This window comes from Merops nubicus, unplaced genomic scaffold (assembly GCF_000691845.1).
Source record: "Merops nubicus isolate BGI_N331 unplaced genomic scaffold, ASM69184v1 scaffold5377, whole genome shotgun sequence".
In the NCBI taxonomy this organism is placed as follows: domain Eukaryota; kingdom Metazoa; phylum Chordata; class Aves; order Coraciiformes; family Meropidae; genus Merops; species Merops nubicus.
Genome location: NW_008618196.1, coordinates 123,557 through 149,238, shown reverse-complemented (window position 1 = coordinate 149,238; position 25,682 = coordinate 123,557). Strand labels below are relative to the sequence as shown.

The 25,682-nt window shown below is 36.9% G+C and overlaps 1 protein-coding gene across 1 annotated transcript in view; it reads right to left on the bottom strand.

The window, feature by feature from the left end:
• LOC103775881 (protein piccolo-like) overlaps positions 1–25,682 on the bottom strand; it is a gene marked incomplete at both ends in the record, with an annotated part of 145,877 nt that overhangs the window by 37,213 nt on the left and 82,982 nt on the right. Inside the window, 3 exon segments of the mRNA XM_008943354.1 lie at positions 104–312; positions 2,956–3,023; positions 3,623–3,731. Coding sequence (XP_008941602.1) covers positions 104–312; positions 2,956–3,023; positions 3,623–3,731 — 386 coding nt within the window.

The window sequence follows — 25,682 nt, the reverse complement described above, 5'->3', positions numbered from 1 at the left end:
TCATCCATATATACTGTGATTTCTTGCTATGCTAAAGAAGATAAATAGGCAGCTTCTTCTTGTCATCAAAATGCTATTGCAGTGTAACTAAGAAATGTCATACCTTGCTGCTGTGACGCTTTTTGCTCACTGAGGGGGAACCAGGCTGACCAGGGCTGGGAACGGAGCTGGAGGTGGCAGAAGTGGTTCCAGAGTGAACATGAGATCCCTTTTCAACTCCTGAGCAAGCAACCAGAGGCGACTGCTGTAGAGAAACCTTCTGGAGCTCTGCAGCCAGCTGCTTTGGATCAACTCCTGGGGACTTTGCTTTATCTACTGGATTAAAGTAAGACAGCTTTGTAGTGGTAACTGCTAGCACACTCAAATTCATCTTGCCATGGTACAGGGACAGGATAACAATCTTTACAAATTTTCCTGTAATCTACTTGTATACTTTGAAGATGGAAAAGGCAACCTATAAAAAAATACGTCTCCCCCGCAACATCAACATCCCAATTCCAATGCTGTCAGTTGGTGTTACTCATCTCACAAGCTTTCTGAGGTTATTCTCCAGCTGAAGAAAAATAGGCCTTGCTGATCATGCTGAATCATTCTGGAGTGAATTATAATTTTAAAAACTGATCTGTGCTAACTTGCACTCTTTGGAACTGATCCAGTTCACCAAGTGTCTGAACTTTGTTGTAACAATCTTTAATAAGAGCTTTACTTTTTTTAATGAACTGGATATTCAAGAGAACTTAATCCTGAAATAATTTATACAGGAATAAAGAGAAAAGGAACTCAAAACTTCAACACCACAAATTAATCAAAGCAGGATAAAATTAAAACAAATTAAGAGTAAAAGCTCTGATTCACCTTTCCTTATTACACACACCAATGTGAGGCATCTGTGGTAGGACTCTGATTGCCCTCCCTGCTCCCTGAGAATGAGTGGGGAGGATTTACCCTTTGTACATGGCAATCTCCATTTAACAGAGAAATGTGGCCAGGTAAGTTTCATATATGCCTTGAAGTGTATGGCGTTAACAGGATGCCAGGATCAGCTTGCTTCCCAAGTTCTCAGAAGTATAAGAGGTTTAAGGCAATACATTAGCCTTATCCTGCCTGCTAGGCTGTATTTGTTTTTTCTTTCTGGAGGGAATGGAGAGTGTTCCTTTCCAAAATACAAACAGTCTGCAAAACCTCAGAGGTGATGGCGAGAAAGACACAGCTTGGCAGCCAGAAGGCATTCTGCAGAATTGTTCCAACTCAGAAACCACTAGAAGATTGCTAGTCTAGGAGGAAATGTACCTGCAATAATAGGGGAATTTACTTTTATTTCTGTTCTTTCTCATTCTGAGTTTTTTTCCTTTAATAAAAGATACTGTTTATTCTAGCTTCTATCCTTTCAAAACCCAATTTTAGTGTCTATGAATGCATTTGGTGGTTTTCTTCTGCTCACTAAGAAAAAAATTGTAGGTAGATCTGCCTCAAAGCTCTGCCTCAAAATGTTCAGTTTCAATTAATACCAGTAACACCCATTTTCAACAAAAGCTAGCTCGATGGTATGTATATTAATACATGGGAAGAGTTGCATGGTCAGAAAATGGAGGACTTAATCCAGGTACCTTGTGTACTGATTGATAAAAGAGCAATCGCAAAACCACAGAACTCAGAATGTATCCGTCAGATGCTGACTGAAACAATTTAAATCTGCACTGAGTTTGCTGAAGGGCTGCATTAATATTAAGATTCTGGATGTTGATTCAAAGTTAGATTAGATATGACTAATACTATGACTGGTGCCTGCAGTCATGGTATTGACTGAACAGAAGGGAATCCCCTAAAAGCACTGCCATCTTAGAAGTCACATAGTAAAAACCTCACACAGAATACTTACTATCGCGTCCCTGTATCCTAGTAAATACTATACTTTCATCACTAATAAAGTTCCACAAGTCTTATATTAATATTAACCTAACACAGACCTTAGGACTTGTGTGCTATTTGGACCTGCACCAGTTTGCCAAAAGCTTTGTTTTAGCTTGTCTACTTGCAACAGCAAAACCTTAATTTGTCTGAGTTATGTTTCACCTTGTATAATTGTACTATATAATGCCCATTCTTAATAATTTTGATATATAAAGGCACAACAGTAATTGCACTGTGTAGATTGAATTATTCCTGCCTCCAGATTAATAATGCAGCTTATAAGAGCACAAGCCTGGGGTGACAGCAGAGTGCTGCAAGGTTTGGGCACAGGATGACAGCAGAGGCCCCAGGAACACCAGCAACTCGCTGGTCAGTCACTGACACTGACACAAACTCAGGAGCTGGGCAGAATAAATTTTAGGGGCTACAGAAGGAACAAAGAACAAGAATATATCACATGTAAAGTGTATGAACTCCAGTCAAGTCATATGCAATATAAAGATGCTGACTGGTGAGGAAAGAGCTAGGCATGTTAGAAATCATAAAAAAAGGCCCCAAGCAGGTCCTGAAGCACAAAGGAAGGAATCAGTAACATCATTCACCTCCCAGCAAGGAGGAATCAAAAACTCTCACCACAAACATCATACTCTCCCAGGAAATTCCTCAGGACACTGTCAACTTGCTGCAATGCTCCCAGAGTGAAAGCCCTGCTCAAGGGGAACCATTATGCCAGAGTTTTCTGTGGCCATGGATAGATGAAGGGGTAGCTAGCAGGAGGTATTCCCTGGATAACAAATATCAGCTGCCATATTGTTACTGAGATTTGCTTTGTATTAATCAGATAGTGTAGACTGTGTCAGTAGGATTTAACTGAGCTAATAAGAACCAACAATAAATGCTTGGCTTTCCATATTATGTGTGGTCCCCTTTCTGCCTGTGGCAAGATTTGAGATCCAACACCTGAGCTTACAATAACAATGACCTAGTTTATATCACATCCAGTTTTCAGCTCTTATCCAGTCAAAGCAACAGCTTGTTGCTCACCTGCCTTTATTGGTTCATGCAGCTCCAGGTGCTGGGGATTCTCAGAGTCCGAGAGCATGTTCAGGTCCCTAAAGAAAGTGATGAGAAGCCTGAGACAAAAGAAACTCTTTCCTCATACCCTCATTATTGTATTAAGTAGATAAATGAATAGTGGTTCATGACAGAAAGCAGCTCCCAAGCATGGCCCCTTCTTAGCTGATAAGTATTTGCAATGCTGTTAAAGAGCTGAGAAGAAAAGGTTCTTTTAAGGTGAAATCTTTAATGGATTAACTGCAAGTTTATACATTTCTCCTGATGCTTAACTAACTTTCATCTAAAGCATACAGATTTCAGTAAAAGTCAAATAATGCTAAATTACCATCATTTTCTAACCCAAACAAATTCAGCGCATTGCATGTGCACCAATGAGAGGAGACGTGGCCTGTCATTGTTTATGAACACAATTACTAGCATCCACCTTATTTATCTTTCCTTATGATTTTAGAAAGAAAAAAAAAGAACAACAGACCACCCACACTCAGTGAACTCTTGTTAATTATTACATTGATGCTTCATGCTAAAAAAAGGTTCCACCTTAACAACTGTAAATTTAAAAAGAAAACAAAAAGAAAAAAAAAAGCCATGAAAAGCCAAAAATATGGAAACAGAAAGATGGGGAAAAACTCACAGTCTTACACATATTTCTGCTTCCCCACTATGTTGAATAATAATGCTCTGGACTTCTTCATAAGTTTTCCCAGTCAAGGGGATGCCATTCCATTCCAGCACCTGCATTCCTAAGAAGGCAAAACAGCATGAGGTCACATGATCAGATTTTGGCAAAGGCATCAGTTAGACTGCTTTGACAAGAAGATTCAATGTGACATTCAGTGAATGTTCTTTAAAAGGCACAACACATTAGCAAAGCTCTTTCACTTCACACAGATGAGACTGTTGAATGTGATTGTCCCATCAGCTATAACTTACCTGTTGAAATAAGTCAGGAGATAATTCCTTTCTGATTCAAAGTATACATGCACTCTCTACAGTCTAAGCTGTATGACACTGAAAAAATCTTTACAATATCAAAAACATGCAAACCTACCAACATGGCAAGAAACCAAATCATTTTATATATCAGACGTTTCCTGGCCAGCCATAGTCTTGGCAGATAACTGTTCCCTGTGGTGGCACACTGCTGTTAGGAAGCTAAGCCTCAAAATGGGACTACATTTGTGAATGTGATTTGGTAAGTCTGATGCATTTTCTTTATTTTGTCATTGAAGAAAATACAGCAATATGAAAGCAGTTGGGCAAACTGACTTTAAATGAAAAATGGACCTCCAGATTTCAAACATCAGCCTGGAAATATTCAGGTTTAAATTTTTCTTCCATATCTTTTCTTATGAAAAAGTGACAAAACAGATTAACATAATTCATTGTGGAAGATAAGAACAGAGTTATGACAAATGGGCTGAAAAATACTGTATACTATCTAATCTGCTGTGTCTTCCAAGTATCCCAGGACTGAGCCAGAAGACAGCATGGAGCAAGGCATTATGATAAGGAAGTCTTATGCTCAGTATTTGCAGAGTTAATCCTTCTGCAAATCCTGTGAGGTGTATTCTGATAAGATGAGAAATCTTTTGTTTACAATAAAATGCTTACAAAAAACAAACTATAAATTCATATCTGGGAGTTATAAGTCAGGTTCTGAGAGCTGCATTCATATTTTGAAGTAGTCATGAGAATGACTCCAAATAGATTATATTCTATGATTCTATAATTCTCAGTAATGCACAAATGTCAAAATCCAAGCCTAAAGGAAAAAAAAGTGCTTAATGGGACAAGATACTGAATTCTTAATAGTCCACTAAAAGCAATGTATTACAAAACATCTGAAAAACACATCATCCACACAGCAAGGAAAACCACAAACACTTAGCTTGCTACCACTTACACAGATAAAACCAAGTCTTCACCTGGTTCATATTTTTATTTCAAAATCCTGTGCTGTTGCATATAACAAATGAGAAAAATAATGAAGTGAAATGTGGAGAGAAACTCATAGGAAAATAAGTTGCTAAATAAAATATAATGATAATTGTTCATGGAATAAAGCACATGAAATCATTTGACAATGAAAGAATATGAGGAATAAAGACTATATATTATAAGATTTTCCATAGAATTCCAGGAATTAGGATCTGAAATAGATTTTCTCGTAACTTTTTTCAGTAAGAATTTATCATTTAGTTTGCATCAGTTTACAGAAATACAGACTGTGCAAAATGACTAAAAAAAAAGATGCTCGGAAGGCAGTAAAGCCAGCTGCTCACTGTCAAAATAGATCTGTCTTTTCCTAAAATTTAACCCCTTTCATTTACCAGCCATCATTCAAAAGCATGATCTTGCTTTTGCTTGTTAGAGCAGATGTGGTTTTTATTCCTATGGAATAAAGCAGCAGTAATGATAAATAAATAAATAAAGTTCCCCCTGATTTTTTTTTTAGCCATACAAATATAACAAGATGTACTCTGTCTTTAGAAAGCTTCCAGAAAGAACAGACCTGAAGTTATTTTTAGTTTCCTATCAATGTGTGCTTTCATAGTGCTATCGTGGCATGGGATGTTGAGTATGACAGTACAAACCTCTTGAGAAAGACAAACCAAGACACCACCTCTACGTATTGGCAAAGATAAAGAATAAAACTGGAAAGTTTTCAGCATTTTAGAACGTGGTTAACATCTTTTTGTAAAAACACAAAAGACCTTAGCTGACTAAATGCATCTAGCTACCATCCTAGGTTTTTCACATCCTGCTTGCATGACTTCAGAAGAAAATTTACCAGGGGAGCAGTAAGGCTCTCATCAAGGACTTGCTTTAATTTAAAAGACCAGCAGGAAGAGCCTGGCTGAGTACCACTGCAGTGCTGGGCTTTGGAAATCAGGTCGAATTTCCGCTGGCCATAGTTTCACTACTGAGTGCAATGGCACCAGTCACTCACTTGGTCAGTGAGGCCAAGCACACGTGAATAAAGCAGCAAACTCAAAGGAAATTGAATCTCAACAGCTCTGGCTCACACAAAGATCTATTTAGGCTGTCAATATAGGGGTATTTTCTTTTTATTGGCTTCCTTATGGATTCATGAATGTTTCAAATCAAGGCAATTCTGACATGACTTAATTGATCTAACAGCCCTAAAGTCTAAGGAAAAAGTGTTTAGGCAAGAAGCTGATTTCTCTTTTCTTAAGGAGTTACTGTTAACTAACTTTTGCTGGAAAAAAAAATGATGTTACAAAGAAACCTTCAGGAGGCATGTGAGTCATGAATCAACAGAGAGAGGGAAAAAGTACTGAGAACTCACAGGAGACTTGTGATAAAAATGGTTTTTGCCTAAAACACAGTCACACTCTGTAATATGTCTTTGGCAGTCAGGACATGTTATTCATATTTCCAAAACTTTGTATGCTTCAAATCATCAGTTTAGTAGACAAAAAGCAAACAGGAAGATGAAAAAACTTAAATTGCTCCATTACAACTCTGCTGACGGAGGAAGAATTAGTGAATTGTCTTGATAGTTAAATCCAGATTTTTTTTTTAATTTTTTTTTTTTTTTGCAATTGGGATGGCTACATCCTGCATTGATGGTGAGCAGAAATTTATTTTTAGCAGTACCAGCTCCCACAGTCAGCAGATCAACTTTATACATCAAGACCTCCTCCCTGCTCCACTAAGTGTGCTGACACACAGATTTGCTCAGTCTTTTTGGTATCTACTTTATGGTGACAGCTGGAACCTGGAATCAGAAGAATTTTGTAGATTTACATGTTAACAAAACTATTATTCCAGAGAGGGAACCTCATACATTCTTAACTGCCATGGAAATACCCACCTTTAGTTATATTAATAATATGCTTTCAGCTAAAAAAAAATACTATAGTCCTACTCTATTGAAAGAGAGTAAGAAGACTATTGTCTTCATATATTCTTCCATATGCAGCTAAAAATGGCCACAATTGCAGACATTAGCAAAATCTAAGTGTACCTTTCCTCTGACACAGGATAGCCATTGTGTTCTTTATAAGTACCAAATAAATATCTCAAAGTGTCCTGTATTTGTTATACTTGCTACACCCAGTGCTTAAACTAAGAGCTTGCTTGCTCCTGGAGGGAGGGACGGTGCTTACGCTGCAGAATCAAGGAAGGGCCCATGTTTCACCAAAACCTTCACTGGAAGGTGGGGGTGAAATTTTGTTATGTTGCATTACATTGCCATACTTAACACATGCAGCTTATTGCTGTTCAAAATTGTGAGACTCTTTTTAGCACCTAGTAATGTGTCAACATGTATTATTTTTGTTTAAGCATGAGCAGGCCAATTATCTTTTAACTAGTAACAATAAAAACTGAGAATTGCATAACTGATTTCCTTTTTTCGACATTACTAATAGTCAGTTGACAGTTTGTTAAACAGAAGCTAACTAATGGTTAAACCTGAAATCTGCTTTTAACAGTGGGGAGTCAGGGACTATTAAGAAGTAGCTTGTATCAGCCCAGGGATGAAAGTAATTGGAATAATTACCTATGGTTCCTGGGAGCATTCAGCATGTTTTGTCAACACTGGAATATTTGTGAAATTTTGGAGAAGATAAATTTTGGGTAGAAAGTTTTAATAATGTGGAAAAAAAGATGAGTTTAGATTCAAACCTAGGGCCAAACTTGAACTTAGAGCACCATATACATATTCTCAGAAGCCTGTGCCCAAATATGAGGAACTGGTCTACTGAAACTTGCTTGAACTGACCACATGGTTTAAACTGATAATCTGCTGATAAGTTTTATTGCCCATGCTAAACAACTAAGCCCTCTAGTTGCTAACTATTTTAATTTATCAACACTATATGTGGATCAACTGTTAGAAACAAAGGCTTAAATAATAGCAAGGCCTATGTTGGTATTGCTCCTTGCTCAGTCTTGGGAAATGTTTTATAGCTGTTCAACCAAAAGGTGTGAAATGCAGCTCCCTACTAATGTCCAGCTGTGTGTATAAAATAAGGTACTTTTTAATCTTAAAAGTTTCCTTACGCTTTCAAGTATTGCAAAATTGTAGATTGTCAAGAGAGGTTATGAAGTCTCTCTTTGGAGGCGTTCAACCCCAACAGGACACAGCCCCGGGCAACCTGCTTTCACTGAGCCTGTATTGAACAGGAAGCTTGAAGTAGATGATCTCCAGAGGTGCTTTCCAGCCTCAATTGTTTTGTGAGTCTATGTAAAATAGTAAAATTCTGCTTTATAGACTATGTTGATGTTTTATCCATATATGCTGTAGCTCTATGTATCAAAGAAAGCAAAAATAGCCAATTGTAGTAATATTAGCTCTGCACTGTGATGTCCATAAATAATTCAGAGTGCAGTTCCATGAATTAATGGATTTGATCTGAGGAATAATGAATAATTGTTCCTTAACTCTTTGAAATTCTCTACTTGAGTAGGTATGCACTCAAACTATCTGTTTTTTTATAAAGAGGAGAAATTTTTAGCAAAAATGAAAAAGTCTGTAATATTAGGTGATCAGAAATTAGTTCCATGGATATTGTTGAAATCTCTGTGTGTCTAAAAAAATTATATCCATGGATATTGTTGAAATCTATGTGTGCCGTAGCTTCTTTTAAAATCTTGGCTCACATACAATTTTAAAAGTTAGACATAATTGCACCCTGTAACATAGATCACAGTATTTAAAAGAAATTCTAAACAAAACAAATTTTTCTTTGTTCTACTTTTCGGCACAGGTACTTTGATGTAGTACCTTTGAGTATACTCTGCCCTCATTACGTAATGATTAATTAACCTAATCAACTGTCATCCTATTTAAAAGTAAACTGTAAGAAAGATCTGAGAGCTGATAGAGAATCATTCTATTATTGCCTCTTTTAGGAGTTATGCTAAACAAAAGGTATCTAAGTCAGACTTACTGAGAGTGATCAAACAACAAAACTACCAACTACAGTCTTGATTCAACAAAACTCAAACTACCCTTAATTTTCACTTTTTTGCCACTAAGTTTGTTATGCTATGATGATACAGAACGCTTGACACTAAAATTGTTGGTTTTAATGGTTAACAGTGAAGAGTAGATGATACCATGGTTATGTCAAATATATAAACCCACAAGCAATTCAGGAGTGTCTCTCTTTAGTGCATATGCAATCCATGTCCATGGCCAATGGTTTCTTCAGAGATGTTGTTCAAGGACTGTGGCTGTGAACACTCTCTGTCATGGACCCAGACACTAGTTCTCTTGATACTTAAACTAGTTTTAGGAATTCCATTCACTTTACTCCTGACTTATACTAATGTAAAACACTGATGCAAATGATCTTTAAAAAAAAATAATCAAATTATTAGATACTGTCTGTACAATATCTTTGGAAACAGCTTTACTCTATTTGTATACAACAAGAAAGACACAGAGTTTAGAGATTTTATAGAAATGTCAGCTTCCCTCAAATGCCAGCAATAGGACTGACTCAGAGTCACAACTTTGGACTGTTTATAACACTGAGTTTTCATATTTAGAGGAGTTTTCAGGAGAAACACAAGCTGCAGGAGAATACCAGATAAATAACTGCTTCTTCTCTGAAGTGAATTCCATAGCAGGAAACTGTTAGACTTGAAAACTTAAATGATTTATTTATGCACAGAAACAATATAGCAAAGTTGCAAATACTCTATGCTGGCCATTCAGTATATCTCATTTTAGATGCAGAAGAGCTATTTCTAGCTTTCATTTCTGTAACTGTTGAGTCCTTGGCTTTGCATTTAAGATCTTGAACATTGTTATTTTCATTAACTGCATGGAACCATGCATTTTTCAGTTGTTTATATCCCATGACTTCACGCAGAGATGGCTGGAGAAGGATTTGTCCTTGAGAGAGAAGCAATGGAAACAGACTGGAACACAGGAAGTTCCACCTCAATGGCTGGAAGAACTTCTTTCCTGTGTGCATGATGGAGCACTGGGACAGGCTGCCCAGCAAGGCTCTTCTCTGGAGACTTTCAAAAGTCACCTGTACACATTCCTGGGAAACCTATTCTAGGTATAATTTCTTTTTTTTTTTTTGTAACTGCTACCTTAACAGTAATCAAAGGCAGAAATATTTTGTTTCAAGGTTATATATATAAAAATATATTTTACGTTCTACTACTCTGCTTGGGTGGCTGTGCTAAATAAATACATCCTTCAGTCCACCACCTGAGTGATAAAGCTGCACTGTTTAACTGAATGTTGTTGTACATTGGCAAAAAAAGCACCAAAACCCAAACCAAACCAAACCAAAACAAACCACACAGACTGAATAGGTCATGGTATTAGCATTTTTGATTGTCAGCTGGGAGATACAATGGATATCTCAGTTTCCACCCATCTCCCATTATTTTCCACATTTTCTGTCCACTTCAGATTCATCTTTAAGACATGGATTGGCTGCATAATTAAAGTTGAAGCTGAAAGGAATCTGAAAATCATCAAAGGACTTTATGTCTCTGAATACGAGTCTCAACATAGTTGCTTCAAATACAGAAATACTAAACTGAGGCACTGAACAGCTCTTAAATTTTATTCCCATCTGTTACACAATGTACACTATTATATAGCTAATCTTAGTCACTTTGCATGCACTGTCATACTGCAGTCTCCTATTGAGTACACCCAATGAGCCTGAGAAGCGGTAAAACCCCTTTTATTCCATTTTTTAGGGTTTCAGAGATGCTTTCCTACTGGAATTTAAAAATATCTAGACACTACAATATTGGAATTGAGCCTCTAATTTTGGTTACAGCATAGTAATACAAATAGATTTCTGGAGTTTATTCTCTGCACCTTTATAGTTTATATGGTTTATTCTTATGCAAAATAAACATGTCAGTTTGAGTTCCATTTTTCACGGGCCCAGTGCACACAGAGGAAAAGAAAACTGGACTCTCTAGGCTAGCAGCTTCAATCAGTAGAATGTGAAGGTCTTTCTGTTTCATAGAAGAATTAAAATTCAGAAACATTACTTTGAAATCCCAGAAAGGGCCATGAACGTTAAATGTGCACTTGGAACAGGGAGAAACAATATCAACCTGCAGTCTGACATTCAGTACTAAATTACTTTATGGTTTGTGTTCTTCTGTAATTTTTCTTTTATTTCTAAACTTTTCTGATGGTTAAAAATAAGCTGATGAACGTCAATGTGTTAATGTATTTTCCTGTACTGCTGGGCATGAGTCATACCAAACCCCACTATTTTATGTAGACACCTGAACTTCCTCTCCAATTCATCATTTGCACCTCTGCTGAATAATTTCCATTATTACAATAATTATTATATAGACAGCACTCACAGTTCTTAAAAATGGATATGTTGATAATCAAATAGAAATAATAGAATAGACCTGCCTATGCCGTATGGCTGTTATGCTGTTACTCTGAAATGGCATTTGTAAAAGTACAGCCAGAACAAATCAGCCTTGTATTTGGGGTGTACTTGGCATTTACAGGCAGCTAGCTATACACCACACCACTGATGGGTAAAGCTGCAGCTCCCAGCCAAATACTAAACACTTCTCTAATTTAATCTGCCTTCAGATTTCTATAAATTGGCACACAATTCTGTAGATCACCCTTTGGACTGAAATAGGCTAGGGCAACAAATGATGATCTGGATGTATTTATACAATTTGAACAGAAGCTCTCAGCAAGTTAAATGAAGATCATGGTTACTATTTATGAAAATAACTATGATATAAATTATTAATTTACAACGTTTTCACCATTACTTCATTCTCATATATAAGATTATACTAGAGTTACAGACAAATTATGTTATACCATGCTGAACAAAATGCTGTGGTGCATTGTAATTATTCAGTGTTTCAGAAAAATAAATGTTTTTCAAAACATATTGTTCATTGAAGTTATAGACCATTGTGTATTTACTTTGCTTTCAGTAATATCATATGAAACATTAGAATTATTTTACCAGAGAGATGAGTTTCCTGGAGAGAGCTCTAATTTAACCAAAGATCTTAAGCATTTCATTATCAGGTTGTGTTCGTAAAAAAATTCAGTTTTTAAAAACAATTTACTATGAATCCAGACTTCTTAAAAAAAACTTTTTTTTTTTTTTTTTAAGAAAATGGGAGGGCGTTAGAAAGTCTGTTTAATTCAAATTCACCTGAAGAGTCACTTAAAATGTGTAAACAATGAAGCTGCAGGAATTTCTCTTTGGTGTCTCCTTCATGAGTGGTAAATACATAAAACACACTGTATTCATGGTGGTTTAATGTCAGGTACGAATTTAGATCAGTGTATCCCTCTCCGCATTCTTTATTTATCAATATTGGCATGTTCAAAATTCAGCAGTGTTTTTTTCATTTTCCATTTTTGAAGAAAAAAGTATTCTCATTTACACAAACAGGTTCCGCTTAGTGCAGCTTCTACCAGGTACAGCTGAGAGTGGAGTGATATTTGATTTTGAAATTTTATTTTGGAGGGACAAGAGGGACATGTCATGAGAGGTAAGCACACAGTTCTTGGGGAAGTTACAATGTGTGTCTGAAGAATCACACTATATTACTTAGTTTCTTAAGAGTATATATTACTCCAGCAAACATGTCAAACAAAGTCTACATAAAACAGTTCTACTGTCAAAACAATTAGGCTCTAAGCTCAACTCTCAATTTAGATTAAAAGAGAAGTGATATAACTTATTACTGTTAAAATTTTATTTGTACTTCCAAATAATAACAAAAAAAAGCTTTAAAGTTCTGTCTTTTACAGAGTAAGAGTGAACCTACCCATACCTCATGCAGGAGGAGGCCCATTGGCTGTTGCTAAGATACCCATGGCCTGATCTTCCCTTTAACAAGGTGAATCTCTTCAAAGATCAAGCTCAACACAGTGGATCCCAGACAGACCTAGATTCTCCATCCCCAGTAGCACCAGTGTCTATATGTCAATGGAGGATTTATATGTGACATTCTGTTCTGTTTCCTATCTCTATCACTTCAAAAAAAGTGCTACATCAAAAAAGAGCAAATGCTTAGCAATCTGTGGTATCCTAGTTGCCACTCAATTGGCAAGAAAAACTGATTCAAGGGAGAGAAATTCTTCAAGATTAGGGTCTTGGCTCTGCCAAGCATATCTACATACATAATAGAAACCTTAGGATTAGTATGAATGAAAAATGAGTGAGAATTTATAAATTTATGTATGAGGATGGAAAAGGTTTATGGCACATGGGTTATCAGGTCATCAAGACTCCAACATATTTACATGTGGTTTCTAAGGACATCTAGCTCAGGAAAGAGAAAGCAGACTAAAATAGACAAGGCAGAGCCACACTTTAGCAGCTGATTGACTAAACCAAAGTGCAGCCTGAAACCATAAAGAGACAATGGTAGGAAGATGAAGAACAGGACTGAGGCCATAAGACCCTGAGATAAGGGAAAAAAAAGGTCAGAGAGAAACCCTGTAACATTTTCCAGTGACTCACAGATGTGCAGAGTAGAGAAACAAAAATCGCTATCAGCTGCTAAAAGTGTGCAAGTGGCATCTCTAAAACCATCAGGTGGTGGCCACCTTAAGAACCCAGAGGATAAGAAGAAGATTCAATAGTTGGAATTCCTTCCTTTCTGGATATATCTCTTGCATACACACAACGTGATGCTTGGGAGAACGTGGGTTTAAAATATCATGGAATCCTTTAGGTTGGAAGAGACCTTTAAGATCATTAACCATTAAGCCAACACTACTAAGTCCTCTGCTAAAACAGAATCAGAATCAGAATCTGTCAGGGTTGGAAGGGACCACAAGGGTCACCCAGTTCCAACCCCTCTTCCATGAGCAGGGACACCTCCCACTAGATCAGGCTGCCCAGAGCCTCATCCAGCCTGGTCTTAAAGACCCCCCAGGGATGGAGCCTCAACCACCTCCCTGGGCAACCCATTCCAGGGTTTGTTTAGAAAGCACAACAGAGAACAAACACCAGAAAAAAAGTTCCTTTTAACTGAGGAATCCCAATCTGCTGCCTCTGCTGCTGCTCCCTGAAGGATCTGCACTGCCCTGGTGTCTACCCTTGCTTGACGAGGCCCTGTCTGTTCTCCAGCAATATCACTGCTAAGGAACTAGTGTTAACTCAGAAAACAATGGAATTATTGCCATATTTTGAAGACTGAAAGCATGCTAGGAATGAGCAAAGGTCATGGTTATGCACTGAGTGGTAATGCTACTTAAAGTCATATATAAACAAGAAAAGAAAGGTTTTTTTGTGACTCCCAGTAAGCAAACTGTTACAGCAAAAAGCCTACTTAAGAAATATGACTAAAGACCTTAAAATACCACTCTGTCACACAGGATAGACAGAGATCTTGATGTGTTCTAATGGGAGTCACTCTGTCAGATAATTGTCCTTTATACCCTAGGGATAATTTTATAGTTTTGGCACTGTGCGATTATTCAAATATAAAGAAGAATTTAAACACTATTATCTAATTTGTGAAAGTCATGTAAGCTGAAAGCTAAGGAAGCTGAATACAAACTTTTGGACAGTGCTATGCAGTTCTAATCTCCTGTATGTTTCTATTTTACAACTGTAAATGTATAATTTTCCTTCTAAGAAAAGTTTTGGGAAATGATGCTCTTCAGAATGTAAGTAAGTTAGCTAAATCAATGATATTTTGGAAGCTTCATGTACATGTTCTAATTCAAACTGAACTAAATTTTCAGGCACATATTGAGTTTTCATATAGGCAGATTCATCATCATTGAAGTTATTTTGAAAATAATTTAAAAGTTTTGGCATTGTTTTAACTGGAAAAATGAAGTAATTCCTTCTCTTTTTTAAAAATAAATAGGTTTTTAATTTAAAAGCATCTTTCAATGAGAAATTATTAATTTGATGTAATAATTAATTTGAAACAGAAGTTATTTTATCTCCTATTTTTTTCAGGAAGAAAAGTTTATTTCATAAGAAGTCCAGCTACTGTTTGTGTGTTGACATAGTCCAGGTGAAAGGGCATATCCGTGCCAATGTATGGTAGTACATACAGTTTGCTACTGGGTTGTTTTGCCTGTTTATTTTTCTTTGTTTTATTGTTTTAAAGGAGGCTGAGTTTGTGGTTTGAGTTTGTTTTGTTTTGTTTTGCTTTGTTTTTTTTCCCCTTATTTCTCATATTTTGTATCATTTCATGGGCATTTGTATCACCAACAAGAGTAACTTGGTATCACTAGGAAGTACTAGGGCAGAATATAGATTTTAAATGACAGTATAAATAGAACTGTGACCAAGTTCTTAGTGGTACCTTTGAGAAGGAAAACAATGCTCTCATATTTAATCAAGTAAATAAATACCGCTGGAGAAATTTTACTAGATGAGTCAGTGAACCAATGTAGGAAAAAAATACACATACAACAGCTTCTAATTAAAAGGTGTTGGATTTTCTACAAGGAATAGCAACCTATTCACAGAGATAAATGATTCCTTATGAGGCATCAAAATATTTTCCCTTCATAGAATTGTAAGAACTATAAAATTCTAACCACTGAAATGATTTTATTTCAACAGACATTTGCTATGCTTCTCTTACGGGGGTTAACAATGTTTGTACAAATTCCTGACATATGGCTTGTCTATAGCTGTAGGAGCACAGTAGAAAGTATGTGGAGCAGATTTGTTTGATTATTGGCTGGTTTCAACAACTAATATTTTGAACCATAGGTGAAAATGCATAAAATAAATCTTTTTTTCCAAGAAATTTTGAGCATATTTACAACAATAAAGGAAAGAGCATGGATAGCAATATGCATGTCTGCAGGGAAGAACTGTCATGCACACAAACAAAATCTGCCTTTTGGTTTTACGTTGTAATGGGCTTAGAGTCAATGTGTCAATTTTTGGCTGTTTAAAGATAAGCATCTTGCCTTGATAGCTGTCTTGGAATTTTGAGTAGTTAATGAATGAAAACAGGCAGCCTCCTCTTAGGATGGTTAATCTCAACTGACATCTATCTGACATGAGATGAACCCCATCCCTTGGGGTACCCTCCTTTCACTTGTGGTTAAAAAAGGAGGTTAGGTAAAACTTTTGCTTTTCAGATACATAAAAATATGTGGATTGATTCCCTCATTTTTAATCTAAAATCATAACTCTGTATGAGAAACAGAAAAGGACTTTCCCAATTTAGTAAACTCGTAGCTGTCCCTTATCAAGAATGAGAACAAACTGAATGATAGTCTACCTCAAGTGAAGCAGATTAATGGGGCATCATCAGAGGCTGAGCTGTAGTTCTGCTTCTGCTACAGCCAGCCAGGTGACTACCACAGGCAAGCCAGCTAGCCTCTTTGTGCCTCAGTTCCTTTATGTGTTAAAAAGGCATGCTGGAGAGATGATGGTATTGTACATTGACTTTGAGATTTGAAAGCCACAAGTGCTATAGTAAAGCTAAGTGTGTTTGTGCATCAGAAATCTTGCTGACATTAAGAGAGTTGTAGGAGATAGTACTTGTGAAGTATCAAGGACTGTATATTAAACTTTCATATCCCTATAACTCTCTCATAAAGGATTTTAGTGAAAAGTATTAAGACTATTCAGCTTTAAGAAGTACAGGTTTATATATCTGCTAAATAAATGAGAGATACTAAAAGTTACCAGTTAGAAAGGACTGGCATTTTAATAGTAAAATTGAAAACCTTCAGGGTTTCTGTTTTCAATAAATGCTTTTTCTTCCAAGTTCAGTGATAAGATAACACAAAAATCCCATTATTAGGAATATCTCCTGTGTGACCGTAATGGTAGTCCAATTTCACTGCTGTGTTCAGAGCAACTAGGCACCCTCATATGATGCTAAGGCTGTGCAGAGTAGTGCATCCAGCTCCCAACAGAGCCTTTCCTGGGAGCTCAAGCACTACTGACTGCCTTGGCACAACTTGAGCTAGGAACTATGAATCAGAAAGATCTGGCCAGTTTAGATGTGATTTATGAGTAGAACTTATGAGTAGAGTCAAAGAGATATAACCAAGTAGGGATGGAAACTTGTGAGTGGTCATTTTTAAGACTACAGCTCAACTTGCCGTACTGGTTCTGGCTGAAATAGAGCCATCTTCCCCCTGTACTGGTTCTGGCTGAAGTAGAGCCATCTTCCCCCCATCTCACTGCAGGGGAGTGTGTGAGCAGCTGCGTGGGTCTTAGCTGCCTGCTAGATGTAAATCTACAGCATGAATCAGAGAAAGGGAAATCAGCCTCAGTAACAACTGCCATACATTTCAATAAGAATAGTCCATGATATGCAACAAAAATTGCCTTTTGAAAATAATTAAAATTAAATTTAATTCAAAATTAAATAAATTAATTTTAGATACTTTATACTCCTCTCACTACCTTAGAATGCAATTCTTCTGATGCACATCTCCAACATACTTGTGTGTAACTGCCACATGAAGTTTTCTTATTGATATCTCTATACAAATTTGATCTGTAGTACTTGATCAAGGAAGCAGCACTGTTCTCACAAATAGGCCTATTGTAATAAACATAGAATTTCAGCATGAAGAAAGAAATAGCCTTGTAAATAAATTATGTAGGATTAGGCCCTTGGTTATGTCATTCTCTGTAGGGTTCTTTAAAATAAATTTGAATGCACAATTACTGAAGCTATACTGTACATTCAAGATATGATGGTGATTATATGGCAGCTACATAACTAACCAGCTTACATGAATACTCACATAAGATGTTAAAAACAGGCCCTATTGCTTTTATTGTAACTGTTATTTCTATTATAATAAACTTTTTTACTGCATATAATAAGCTTTTGAAACTCAAGTCATAGTTTAAGAACTCAACATGAGAAGCCACATGCAGGCAAAAATGGAAAAAAACAATCTGTGAAGACCAAGAACTAGTCAACTCAGTGCCAAATAGGGTAGGAGAGAAGCTACAGGAAAGGAGTAAAGCAATAAAATAGTAACACAATTATGTTCCTTTTTGACTGTCTCATAATTTTGATTGTTGTGGAATGAGGAACATATTTTTGACATCAGCATGAGTTCCTTTTTCACAGAAGCACTGCACTAATAACTTCAGTAGCAAATCCCTTACAGCTGCAGGTTCTTGGAGGGAACTTCCATGATAAATGTGTGGCTCCTTTTTATTGGTTTTAATAGAACTAGAAAAACTACTTAGCATTATAGTTGGTAAAAATAGCTTAAATTGTGAATGCTAGCAGGATGCAAATAATTTGGTGCATGTGTGCATGAATATTTGAAATTGAACTTTTGAACTCTCAAGCAGAAGTGGCTACTTGCTAACTGCAGCCAGTATATAGTCTGGTTTGAAACCTTGGTAACATCTGGACTAAAGGGTCTCCTTGAGCCATCCAGTTACTAACAAAGACTGAGACAGAACCACCAGTTAGCAGACTGATCATGTGACGTGCTTCTGCACATAGAAAGTTTTGATGGAGAAAACTGGGGGCTAATGGGTCCAGAAAGAAGAGGAGGTGCTTGAAAGAATGGTTCTTGAAAAGAAATGGCCTTGGATAGAGGAACAAAGTCTGGAAAGAAGAAAGAAAGTGAAGATCCTGGCTGGAGGAGAGAAATGGCAAGTGTGGAAGACTCTGGAGATCCAGGAGATGGATGGAGATGACTGTCAGAGGTAACCCAGGGACAGGCAGTTGTGAGCAGTGCCATAGCAGGAGCCAACACAATGTCCTGCCCAACCATCCCATGTAGTGGTTATTGGAAGGGAAGGTGGGACCTCCTGAACGTGGTGCTGGGCCAGGAGTAAGTGAACATTAGAACAGGGCAAGGACTCTGCTCTCCTTTGGTATCAAACAAAACTCCCTAACCAGGTCCCCTGTAGGGAAGTGTTTGTGGTCTTGCATGTGACAAGTAGAGGGCAACCAAGTATAAATCACTTAGAACAACCAATGATATGACATTAATTGCCTACTGGCTTTACTAACTCAATGTATTTATTTATTTATTAATTTATTTATTTTCAATCCTTGAAGATAAGGGCAAATTCAAGCCAGCTTTGGCATGTGTATTGATTAGCAGCAGCTTCTATTTCTTCTCATTATCTACACAGAAGCAACTGATCTCTTTCCTTGAGTACTTGTGGGTTTCTTATGATCACCATTTATGTACTGAATTCAGCATATAAAAATCAGGAAGACAAACAGAACAAGTGTATGATACCACATTAACTACAGATCTAGAAATATTATTCATGCCCTTGAAGGGTAAAGAAGTTTCCCCAGGGGAGAAGCCACTGTTACCCCAAGGATGACAACAGCCACAAGAAGACCCTGCTTGCAGCTGATGACAAGCAAAAGGAGGACAGGGCTGGTAGTTTCAGGGTTCATTTTCAAGTCTCCTGAAGGCATTGTGGAAGCAATGGAGTACATCAGAAGCTATAGGGAACAATACAGCCTATGAGATCTGATTTAAGACTTCTTGGGTCAAAGGATGAGGAGATGGGATATAACTGCTGCCTATACAGACAACCTCTTGCTCTCTAGCAACAACAGTAATAAGCCTGTCTGCTTTGATGCTCATAGCCTCAACTTAGCAACTACACACTTGCCCTACAACAACCTCTGCTCCTATTTCTTAAAACTCATGTGTCTTAATTACACATCAAAACCACACTTAAACACTGAACCATTACTGATTTCTCAGCACTACATCCTCACTTTAGCTTCACTGGCTTTTGCAATGTCCTATTCTCTTTCAAAAACATCTCCCAAGTGAGATATCGCACACTATTTTTATACTGCCAAATATAAGTGTTAAACTGACATTTCAACTCTGTAGACTCAAGCTCAAATGTGTATTATGGGTCAAAAAAGAACAAAGAAGTTTGATCATTTCACTATTTAATCTTTTAAAACTGCTTTCAATTCTCCAAAGCTATTGTACAGGTTAAAATCTTTTTCCCAGGACTGATAAATTAGAATTATTAGTGTTAAACAATGTAAGAGAGTAAAACAATCATCTCTGCTTCTTTACATCAAACCACTAAATATTCTTTCCCAGGCAAAAGGAGGACAAATAGGTGTTGTTTTGAAGTTACATCTTTTTTTTTCCTCTGGAGAAAACTTGAGCAAAAGCAGCCTCCCCTCAAAACTGATCAATTACATCTGTGAAATATTGTGAATCAGTTATGTAACAATGGGTGTAGCTGAGGTAAAAATACATGCAAGCAGTAAAAAATGTCAGCTGAAACTATAAATCTCAGAGACATACTGAATAAAATACAAGAGTAAAGTACAAATGATATTTTGTGCTTTAGAGATGAAAGAGTTTGAGCAATTCTCTTTGGTCAAAAAGTATCCAAGGAATTCCTAAATTGCTTATCAACTCAGCACCATTTCAAAGGCATTTCTTTATCATGACCAAAACTAGTAATTATTTTCTTTAAAAGTAACGAACCAGATTAACCTGATTTGATTATTTTTTACAGTTGATAAAAAAATATTGTCTTGACTGTATACACCAAATCTTAAGAAAATAATTAAAAGCCTGGTCACTTTTCCCAGCTCATTCCAAAGGCTCAGAGGCACTAGAAATATAATTGCCAATTGTATGTCTTCTTTGCCTGTTGCCTGGAGGCCTGCAGGACCACTCCTAATCATACTGCATACCTCTCTCTTCCCAGGCAAATGACAAGAACCGAATCCATAATACACCCTCAAAACTTATAAATACAACCTGGAGATGGAAACTTTGTTTCATTCACATATTCACCTGTTCAAAGCCTGCACTTTCATAAATTCAAATTCATCAAGCAGAGCATGGTTTTACTTGTTCTTCCACGGAATTCAGTGGCAGCTGAGAACCTGGCATGATGTCCAAATTGCTATTCTAACAGTAATGTTCATGTTGTAACTATGAATGATACTACTGGGAGGACAAGCTTAGGCAAGCAAAAGGAGATACTGCATCATACAACGCGTGGTTACTTTGTGAGAGGCCATGATGCTTGAAGTCTAGGGGCAGACTAGACAAGAGCATGCAGGAAGAATTCCCCATGGATTACTAGGTAGAAGACACCATGCTGTACACTTAACTAAGGAGTTCCTGAGTGATTTAGTCTATATCATAGTTGGATTAATCACCATACGATTATAAATACGACAATATATGTGTAGTTGTGAATGTGTACAAACATATATAATCATACAGGCACATACACATGTACATCTATATACATATCACAGATATATAGACTTAATTTACTTTTTTCTGGGACATGCTAGATGGTTCTTCTGATCAAATAGAGATACTCTTATGCCATTTTATCTGTTCTGCTTTCTGAAGTACAAATCATACAATCAGGTCATCGCTAACAGCTTTAGCAGGAGTAACAATTGTCTGCTCTTTGAACTGTTTGTTCATTATGACAGTCATTGCAGGGATGGTGGTCTTGTCCAACTCCTTTTTGCTAATGTGCTTTGTAAGTGTGCACATGCTGATGTAAACCCCATGGGATAAAGCAATACTTTTCTGACATAGTCATGACTTCTACTAAGAGAGAGAGTTACATCCATGAAGTTACAGTATCAAACTTGTTTAAGGATGGTCTAGAATAATCTGTCTCACTTTGATAAATAGTGAGTTAAATTTCGCCTGTAAACATACCAGAGCACTTACGTGCAATAATTTAGTGTTGTTATGCTGCTGAAATCAGGGAAGCTGTGTGATGACCCCTGTTCATAAATTTAAAGCCAGCGAATGCAAAATCCTTGTATTACCTGTGGCGCTTAATAAGTATTCTCTCTAAAATGACAACCCACGATATATGATTAAGCATACTGAAATAGAAATTCTTAGTGCTAAGCATTAACAAATATAGGTAATAGACCCTTATAGATCCCTTGAAAAAGTATTCCTGCATAAAGTTACAAATAAACTTAAAAATAAACATACTTGAAATTTGAGATGCTGGGGGTTGTCCATTAGAGGGCAGCAAATTTTTCCATATGTATGAACACTGAAGGCACCAGGGAAGTGTTTATCTGCTGGTTGCTGTCGGGTGCTCTCCCAGCTAGTCTCCATTCAGAGACAGAACCTCTGAGATGGCATTGCAGCCTGTCAGTGGGCATCACTGACAGGTATCCATCCAGACAGGGAAGTGTGTGCTTCAGCTCGTGTTTAACTAACCACCGATCTGGTATAAAGCTGTTTGTATCATATCTACCAGTCTCTCTGCATCATACTCAACAGGGGTCACTGTGATGCTTGGAGGTATGTTCCGTGACTTCTTTGGCTCTTCTTTCCAAAAAAGTGGAAAGTGTTTTTCCTGTCTCATGTTCTCCTCAGCTACTCAGTCAGAAGAAGCCCCTACTTTTCAACTAATCACTGCAAATTGTGATCACTATCACTGAGATAGGCTGATATTTCTAAGAATAGTACAGTGTCCTGTGAATAAGATGATGAAGTATTATCTTTTCTTTCTTTAGTACTGTCCAAGACTAAAACTGCTTCTACTTCCCCATTAGCACCAGTCATTCAAGTCCTTGCCTAGAATTTTGCATCCTTTTATCCCTTCTATCACACACATCTCAGGAGCTCTCAGTTCTCGCTCATCAGTCACATCAGATCAATTGGAAAGTATAACCAGTAAACATAATTAAAAACTTTGCTTTACTTAGTCATAAGTCATTGCTTATTTCTATTTACCAGTCCCAAAACTGTCAGTATGAGCAGCAAATGTATGAATGATGTGGACTGATCCCACTTCACCCACACTAAGGCAGAATTAATTTAGCAAGCTCACTGCTCACATGGTGATGAGCATCATCTGGAATGACTCATTTCCTTTTACTGTGTCATCTTAAAGGTTAATTTCATGGGGTTCTCTTCAGCACATTATCTAATAACTAAGAAATAATCAGACCTTTTATTCATTGAGGTGACTGGTCAGCACAGTTAAATGGCACAGTCACTACACTTGGACAGGTAAGTGGTGCTCATCTTTCCCATGCAAATAGATTCTGATGACGAACGTGTACAACGAACACAAACGATGTCCCTGGGACATGATCAGCTAATCTGCACATGATTTATGCTGAGGCAAGCTTGGTGCTATTCTACAAAACAACAGTTTTATTTAAGAGAATTTTCTCCCAGCTCTGATGAAAAGTGCTCAGAAAGAAGGATTGCCTGAGACCCTCTCAGGGCTTCTGAAAAAGGAACCCTCATAGAACAACAGGACCTTTGTGCAGTATCAAAGCCAATCCTGCTTGTCCAGGTATCCGTGAAGGATATTGCAGACATGCTTCCTCCTGATTTGAGCTGGTTTGGAATGGGAAGGGAGCAGAAAGGTAGCACATGACCAAGTAGGAAGAATCTAAACCTCTTCTATGTCTTTAATTGCCGGTTTCTTTTTGTAGATGTACATCACTGGCTCTCTATCCCTGCTGGCCTTTTAGGAATAAATTTATGAGAAGAAAAAATGCAAAAATCATAAAATGCTTTACGCTCCCACAGACTAAGGAACAACTATAGTACAAATGCTACTGGATGATCGTATGTTTTTTTTTCTCATCAGACAAATTACCTGCATCATCTTTAAAGCCTTACGGACTTTTTAAGACTTAGTACTTCCCAGTTACCAGCATGTCCTTTTGGTTTGGCAGCAATGAGTCCCCAGGGAAAGGTCCCTTACAGTCATAACTCATAGATATATGCATAACATTACATTGGTAGGTTGAAATTGCTCATTTTACATCAAAGAACATTATTATTAAATCAAATTATTAATATATTCAAGTGGGATTCTTCTTGGCATTCAGAAGTAGACATAAAGCTTCACACTCATTACTCTGCATCTTTGTACATTATTAGCAAAATTCATCGCTCAAAATGCAAAGTATTTTCTCTGTATTTCCTTAATATCAGGAGACAAACACTTTTTTTCTCACATTTTTCATGTAAGATCTTATAAGTTCAAATCCAGTTCAAGACCTAAATGAAAGTATAGAATCATTCTGCATGTTTTGGATATAAAATTTTGGACTACCAGTGCCCCCATACAAACAGAAGAAGGACTAAAATGTTATAAACATATGAATAAGCTATTTCTTAATTTGCAAATGTTTGTCACATAACAATACACTACTGAACAATCCCTTCCGTGAAAGCCTGTGTAAGCCAAAATCTAAAGAAAATTCAGCTGGAATGAGCATTGTGGTCCTATAGTGACTATAGGGTCTTATAACTTCATTTGAAATAATTTTTAAGAAAGTCGCTGTTTCATAAGTATGTGGTATGGGGAATTACAGGAACGTGTACAATAATGCCAGGGGAAAAAAAGTACCATGAGATTATCAATAAAAAGCAACTGTGCTGAACTTCTGCAATTCCTATTCATGTCAGCTGGTGGAGAAACTGCTCAGCACCTCTGAGTTTTCCTTGGCACTGTGCAACATATATTCTGAGGAAAACAGCAGATAAGAACTTAGGATGAGGGTTGACTTGAGCTATTAAAGAGGAAAATCACAGAATAGACGTGTATGCCCAAGAGCAAAGTCTGCAAAATCACAGCTCTTGCTTTAATTGTATATCACATAGCAATACTTAATGAGAGATGCCAATATCACAGCACCAGGCTTTCTCAAAATCCATTAATTTTTTAATGAAGTCTTAGTAAAGTATTAAGCTTCCTAAAGTCTTAATGGAAATTCCCTCATTTCTATAAAATGGAAATATATATTGAAGTGTTAAACATTTTTAATACTTGTCCAATATAAAATTTAAATCTATAGAAAGTACACCACGTAACCTGTGTAGAGCCCTCAGAATTAGTCTTGTGGATCAGTATACCCTAGCATACAGAGAATTGTTTTCAGACCATTACTTTTGATTTACTTTAACATAACTGACACCTAAACCTTCTCACTGTGAACCCTTCGTGTGTGTCCTGTGTGCGGTATGCCTCTTGTGTTGCCATTTGTTATGTTAATAAGGCACAAAGAAGAGAACAGTGAAAGTATATGAATGCTAAAAAAAAACCCTCACCAGTATCCTGGAGGGGAAAAGGAAATTTTACAATTGAACAAGATAAAACCAGACTTCACAGTATAAATTTTTGCTGCTGTCAGATTCAGGGAACTACCTGCTACTTACTGGGAATGATATTATAACATTCTTTATAGCTATAAATCATGAAGGGATGTTGTGCCTCTAAGATAGCCACAGCCAAAACCAACATGGAAAATAACTCACTATTTTATATAGCTTATTCTTCCAGTGAACATTTTAACATGAGTGTTCCCCTCTTCAGTCTTAAGCATTTGCTACATTATATGACATTCTCTTTCAGGTGAATTATTAATCTTAGCTTGCAACTGTGCAGTTCAGTACAAATGGCAATATAGTTCAGAGCCACTCTAATTCAGCAAAGACATGCCACTTGTCAGTGCTTTGTTTTTTCATGCAAGATATATATTCAGAGAAGGTAAGGATACTAACTTGCTTATTTTTTAACCAGCACATAATTTATTGTATCTGCACTATCTGTCATGATAATTGAAAGCAAGGGAGTAAATTGCAGGAGCTTTAACACAGATATACTGGAAACTGTGCGAGACTTTTGGCTTTAAGAACATTATTTGAACACTTCTGAATTTGTTGGTATGATCAATGAAGACTATGTTAGCTTTTAGACTTTCAAAACACATCAGCTATCATTTCA